We start from the raw sequence: 6,287 nt of genomic DNA, 5'->3' as shown, positions 1-6,287 counted from the left end.
CACCCTTTGCTCTGATTACTGCTTTGCACACTCTTGGCATTCTCTCCATGAGCTTCAAGAGGTAGTCACCTGAAATGGTTTTCCAACAGTCTTGAAGGAGTTCCCAGAGGTGTTTAGCACTTGTTGGCCCCTTTGCCTTCACTCTGCGGTCCAGCTCACCCCAAACCATCTCGATTGGGTTCAGGTCCGGTGACTGTGGAGGCCAGGTCATCTGCCGCAGCACTCCATCACTCTCCTTCTTGGTCAAATAGCCCTTACACAGCCTGGAGGTGTGTTTGGGGTCATTGTCCTGTTGAAAAATAAATGATCGTCCAACTAAACGCAAACTGGATGGGATGGCATGTCGCTGCAGGATGCTGTGGTAGCCATGCTGGTTCAGTGTGCCTTCAATTTTGAATAAATCCCCAACAGTGTCACCAGCAAAACACCCCCACACCATCACACCTCCTCCTCCATGCTTCACAGTGGGAACCAGGCATGTGGAATCCATCCGTTCACCTTTTCTGCGTCTCACAAAGACACGGCGGTTGGAACCAAAGATCTCAAATTTGGACTCATCAGACCAAAGCACAGATTTCCACTGGTCTAATGTCCATTCCTTGTGTTTCTTGGCCCAAACAAATCTCTTCTGCTTGTTGCCTCTCCTTAGCAGTGGTTTCCTAGCAGCTATTTGACCATGAAGGCCTGATTGGCGCAGTCTCCTCTTAACAGTTGTTCTAGAGATGGGTCTGCTGCTAGAACTCTGTGTGGCATTCATCTGGTCTCTGATCTGAGCTGCTGTTAACTTGCGATTTCTGAGGCTGGTGACTTGGATGAACTTATCCTCAGAAGCAGAGGTGACTCTTGGTCTTCCTTTCCTGGGTCGGTCCTCATGTGTGCCAGTTTCGTTGTAGCGCTTGATGGTTTTTGCGACTCCACTTGGGGACACATTTAAAGTTTTTGCAATTTTCCGGACTGACTGACCTTCATTTCTTAAAGTAATGATGGCCACTCGTTTTTCTTTAGTTAGCTGATTGGTTCTTGCCATAATATGAATTTTAACAGTTGTCCAATAGGGCTGTCGGCTGTGTATTAACCTGACTTCTGCACAACACAACTGATGGTCCCAACCCCATTGATAAAGCAAGAAATTCCACTAATTAACCCTGATAAGGCACACCTGTGAAGTGGAAACCATTTCAGGTGACTACCTCTTGAAGCTCATCGAGAGAATGCCAAGAGTGTGCAAAGCAGTAATCAGAGCAAAGTTTGGCTATTTTGAAGAAACTAGAATATAAAACATGTTTTCAGTTATTTCACCTTTTTTTGTTAAGTACATAACTCCACATGTGTTCATTCATAGTTTTGATGCCTTCAGTGAGAATCTACAATGTAAATAGTCATAAAAATAAAGAAAACGCATTGAATGAGAAGGTGTGTCCAAACTTTTGGCCTGTACTGTATACAGCTACCATAACTATGTGTGGCTGCAAGAAGTTTTCATGCAAGCATGTTAACAATGGGCATCATCATCATCATCATCATCATCATCATCATCATCAGTTCCAGAAAAACTACCTGGCCATCAGGTGCTTCTTTGTGTTTTTCTCAGGCCTCAAGAGAATGATGAAACATTTGGGGGCAAAAATGCAAAGCAGCAAACCATAGCTGGAGGCCAGGATTGCAAAAATCTCCACAGCTACAACATACTTCCCAGGAGAGCTAACGTAAGCAGGGACAAAGGCCACCCAGACAGCACAGAATATCAGCATGCTGAAGGTGATCAGTTTGGCCTCATTGAAGTTGTCAGGGAGTTTCCGAGCAAGAAAGGCCAGAAGAAGACAGGTGCAGGCCAGCAGACCAATGTAACCCAGAACCAGAGAGAAGCCCACCACAGAGACCATGGCACACTCCAGGGTGACCTTTGATCCTTTGAAACCCAGATCACGTTGAGGCACCGGGGGGCTGAGGGACAGCCATATGGCACAGATGATAATCTGTAAGAAATGTAAACATATTTAAGTGTTTTATATCAAGTGTAGAAATGTCCCCATCATTTAATCCATAGAAAAATATATTCACACCTGTATAGATGTAAAGAGGCAGACACTTCCTCTCTGCTGGCCGGGACCAAACCACTTCATCAAAGCTTCAGCACCAGGCCGAGCTGAACGGAACACTGCAAGAACTACCAAGGTTTTCACCAGGAGGCAGGAGACACAAAGTACAAAGCTGATCCCAAAAGCTGCCTGCTGGAACCGACAAGCCCAGACTGATGGACGACCAATGAACACCAGTGAGCACAGGAAGCAGAGCTTCAGCGACAGGAGAAGCAGGAAGCTCAGTTCTGAATTGTTGGCTCGAACCTTGGGGTGAATCAGATTAACAGACAAATGTGGCCATTTGAACAATACAATGCATTTCATAAACAGAAATAAAATGATTAAAGTGGATACAACAAGCTCTCTGTTACACCACTCTGACTTCTTACCATGGGTGTTTGACGATAGTAGAGAAACACCACAAACACAGCTGTTGTCACCGCAGCACCAGACACAGCTACTGCAGTCAGAGTAATGCCCAAAGTCTCATTAAAGGAAAGGAAGTCCAGCTGGCGAGGGATGCAGGCAGTTTGATCAGCATTGGACCAGAACTCAGATGCACAGCGCTCACAGTGATGGGAACCTGCTAAGGGAAAAAACAGGAGAGAGGGAATGAAAATAAAACATAAAGGTCAAAATTAAGAGTCAGGCCCCTCATAAAAAGCTTTTTAAGCTTCCTAGGGTGTCCCATTTCACATAACATAATAACTACAAAAATGAGTATGTTGTACATGATTTTAACAGGAGTGTGAATAAAGAAATGATGATGTGATGTGATTTCCTCACCAGTTTTATTGCTTATCTCCCCTTCAGCACATGGGATACAGTCAAAGCAGCAGAGAGGTTCTCCTTTCCTTTCAGCCATTCGGGTACCTGGGGGGCAGCTCTCACTGCACACTGAAGTAGGCACCTGAACAAAAAGCCAAATAATATTCTCAATGACATAATCTTGTTAAACAGAAACAGACATTTCATCAATAGCAAACTTGATAGTAGCCTTGAGACAATTGGTTGATGCAACTACCTGATTGGATCCTGTGCTCCACTGAATAGCTGACTCATTAAGGTGAAGGTCAGAACCGTCCACACGACCAATCAAAACAAGTTTGAGAGACCCTTCAGGGGTGTTCTGCCAGTTGACAAGGTCGTACTTTGCTGGAATGTCAGCACCTTGGAAATAAAACATGTCCCCGTGTGGTGTGGTGACATTCACTTTGTTCAAGTGTTGCAACAGCTGAAAGCATCAAATGTTGATGAAACTTACATATATATGTATTTTTAAATGTGTATACAAAAAAATGCATTTCCGTTATTCAGCCAAAACTTGAAAAGCCATGACTCTAATGGATAAGATGACACAGGGATAATGTTTACCTCAATGGGTTTGATATGTTTTGGAGAGGAGCAGGTGGAGCTGTTGTTTCTGGAAGAACTGTCTCTGTCAGGGCAGGACAGAAGACTGTGAAGGGCGTGGGCTGCAGCATAAACAGCAAGGTAGACATTATATGTCACCCGCAGCTGGGAGGTGTCAGTGAAGTGATTCTGAACTCCCGCCAGGGACTCGGTGCCACTGCAAGGGGCTAGAGAAGCTTGTTCTTGCGTAGCTCCAGGACTGCATTCAAACTCCATTTCCCAGAATTCTCGTAAGAATTCATCATCTGGACGATGAACTGGGTACAAATTTTTTAAATAACTTTCAAATCCAGGTATCGTTGAGCTACGAATGGCCACACCTAGAACACCACTTGCCACATCAGAGATTACAAGATCTTGGAGAAGATCATCACTGGTGCTCCAAGCTTCACTTGCCAGAAACTGTCTGTCAGTCACCTGCAGTAAGAGGACACAATAAATCACAACAAGAACAACAGATGACATTTTGATTTGTACAAACAACAAACCTCAGTCCATAAAAAATTTCCATACAAGTTGCTCACATGTATCTTGGCCAGCTCCAGAAAAACTTTCTTTGCTTCTGTGTACCAGCAAAAGATCAGAATCACCCTCGCAGTCGAGGCTTGAATTGTGAGGGCTGTTCGTCTGGCATCACTGACAATAGTTTCTCTGCGGACAGTCTCTATGAATTCCAAACACACCCCTTTCCCCTGAGTCTCTTCCTGAAATGCCTGGATGTCAAAACAACAAATATGATCATACATATATTGCTATCTGTATTATTTATAAAGGAGATCCACAAGAAAGGTTTTTAGGCAATTTACAGTATCGTAACAGACATACACCTGTACTGCCAATTGACCATAATCATTGTTTACAATCACAGCTCCCATCCAAGTCCAGTGGAAGCGTATGGCCAGTTGTGCCATGGCCCGGGCTTGGTAAATATCACTGGGGATTGTTCTGAAGACGTTATGAAACTTCAGCCTGTCACTCAGACAGGGGCAGCTTGCCAAGTAGCTAATCTGAGAGAAAAATGCAAAAAAATATTTGACACTGCTTTTATGACAAAAATACCATTTCATTTTTAATTAAAATGCTTTTAAATGTATTAAACCTTCCTATTGTGTTCAGTTTGCTTTAACTTTATGTTGGGCCAAATTTGACCCAAACACAATAGGAAAAAAGTTTCATCAGTTGTATTTCGTGAGGTAAGGAAACTCACAACTGGCACAGAGAGAGGCCCCAGGATCCTGGACAGAATTATGGTTGTTGTTGACGTGCTAGGACCAATGAGCAAAGGAACAGGTTGACCACCTGTTGATAGCATTAGACATATAGTTACATGAGGACAATTTTTATACTGTAATCATATAAGGATATCAGGTTGTACCTGCTGTCTCTCTGGGTTGTTCAGAATGAGGCACAGAGGCTGTGAAGTTGCAGCTGTGTGTGTCTCCTCCAACCAGTGACAGTGCAACTTGCAGAGCCCAGGGGTATCTGGCACAGCTATCAAGTATACGGTAACCCAGCTTGACTCCTGGTAGCAGGGTGCTATTACGATTGATTTCCTCCACCGCAAACGCCATAGCATATATATATTGTAATGACTCTAGCTCTAAACTGAGACCACAGGAGAGGGAAGAAGTAGTGAATAAAATAAACTACTATATCAGTCAGTGAAAGGGAAATGAATTTCATCAAAGACAACAAAATTATCTATTGAAATAATTCTACTGTTATTAAAATATGCTCATCTTAACATATTTATAAATGGGTTAGTATAAGACATTGCTTAACTTTTGGAGCTTAATATTTTGTAGAATTAAGTTAGATTTTTATCTGTCTTTTAACACAAACATATGAGCATGACAAAAAAGTAATGTGCTAAACAACATTCAACAACAATACATGTTAAAGTTTTACCCAGTGCAAGGTTCATAATGCGACCGCTTGGTGAAGCTCTGCTCCACAGCTGAAGGTCTGTTATACAGATTAAAAAGTCCACCGATGATCACGTCTCCATCCTGGGAGAGGCTCTTGTTGAGCGGTGCACCCCACCGGGAGCACACTATTGCCTCAACCACCTCCAGCCCCATCAGTCTGCCCACTATGCTGAGAAGCAGCAGGGAGAGGGCTGACGAGGGCCACAGAGTCAGGAGCAAGGGGAACCAAGACACAGATGCAACTTTTCTGGACATTTAACACATATAGATAACTGTTACCTGAATGTCAGAATAGGAATCAATAAATTCAGTCTGTGTCAAACACAAGTCACAGCACACCTGCCTCATCAAACCTGATAATAGAAAGAATTAAGTTCACAATAAATGGTACCTCATAGACAATGTTCAACAGTTCCTGTTAACAAAGACAAACCTCACAAAAATTATACATGTTCCAACCTTAGCCTCATTTCAGTTACCTACAAAAACAGAACATTATAAACACAAAATGTTTCAGTCGGTTAAAACGCTCCTATGACAAGGTAAATTGTCAACTCTGAAAATAGCATCTTGACTAAACATGGCTACCCCCCCCACTCTGCACAAGTGAAGTGTTGGTGTGAGTATTTATAACAGGTGTAAAGCCTTTTGCAGGGAAGTAAAACTGATGACACAAGCAGCACGCAAGCCAAAATTATTCCTCTCTAGAGTGATGGTGGAAGAAAAATCAAATGCCTGCAAATGATTAGTGTTTATGAAGTTGTGTGGTGTGTATCTGTGTACAATATGTTATCTATTGATGCAGTAACAAATGATGTCATTTGAATGAGCCTAGGTCACTGAGAAACTAGTGTAGAAGCAGATA

The 6,287-nt window shown here is 42.9% G+C and overlaps 1 protein-coding gene across 1 annotated transcript; it reads right to left on the bottom strand.

The window, feature by feature from the left end:
* Window positions 1-1,509: 1,509 nt before the first annotated feature.
* Window positions 1,510-5,632, bottom strand: LOC117250920 (extracellular calcium-sensing receptor-like). The gene is made up of 11 exons (XM_078167499.1): window positions 5,403-5,632; window positions 4,870-5,099; window positions 4,702-4,793; window positions 4,322-4,501; window positions 4,019-4,207; window positions 3,456-3,911; window positions 3,106-3,315; window positions 2,868-2,991; window positions 2,471-2,664; window positions 2,064-2,345; window positions 1,510-1,976 (listed from the first exon to the last, which is right to left on the bottom strand). The coding sequence occupies exons 1-11, from the start codon at window positions 5,573-5,575 to the stop codon at window positions 1,554-1,556; spliced, it is 2,553 nt and encodes an 850-aa protein (XP_078023625.1). The 5' UTR covers window positions 5,576-5,632; the 3' UTR covers window positions 1,510-1,553.
* Window positions 5,633-6,287: the final 655 nt, after the last annotated feature.

This window comes from Epinephelus lanceolatus, chromosome 4 (assembly GCF_041903045.1).
Source record: "Epinephelus lanceolatus isolate andai-2023 chromosome 4, ASM4190304v1, whole genome shotgun sequence".
In the NCBI taxonomy this organism is placed as follows: domain Eukaryota; kingdom Metazoa; phylum Chordata; class Actinopteri; order Perciformes; family Serranidae; genus Epinephelus; species Epinephelus lanceolatus.
The sequence above is the reverse complement of the archived record's forward strand: the minus strand, read 5'-3'. Positions and strand labels throughout refer to the sequence as shown.

What these genes read in the sequence shown, in the direction of transcription:
- LOC117250920 (XM_078167499.1), bottom strand. Translation starts at nt 5,575, where the DNA reads ATGGGGCTGGAGGTGGTTGAGGCAATAGTGTGCTCCCGGTGGGGTGCA. An exon ending in GGAGCACAGGATCCAATCAG is followed by an intron (nt 2,992 to 3,105) that starts GTAGTTGCATCA and finishes CTTTTTGTTCAG; the next exon opens with GTGCCTACTTCAGTGTGCAG. An exon ending in GGAGATAAGCAATAAAACTG is followed by an intron (nt 2,665 to 2,867) that starts GTGAGGAAATCA and finishes TTCCCTTAGCAG; the next exon opens with GTTCCCATCACTGTGAGCGC.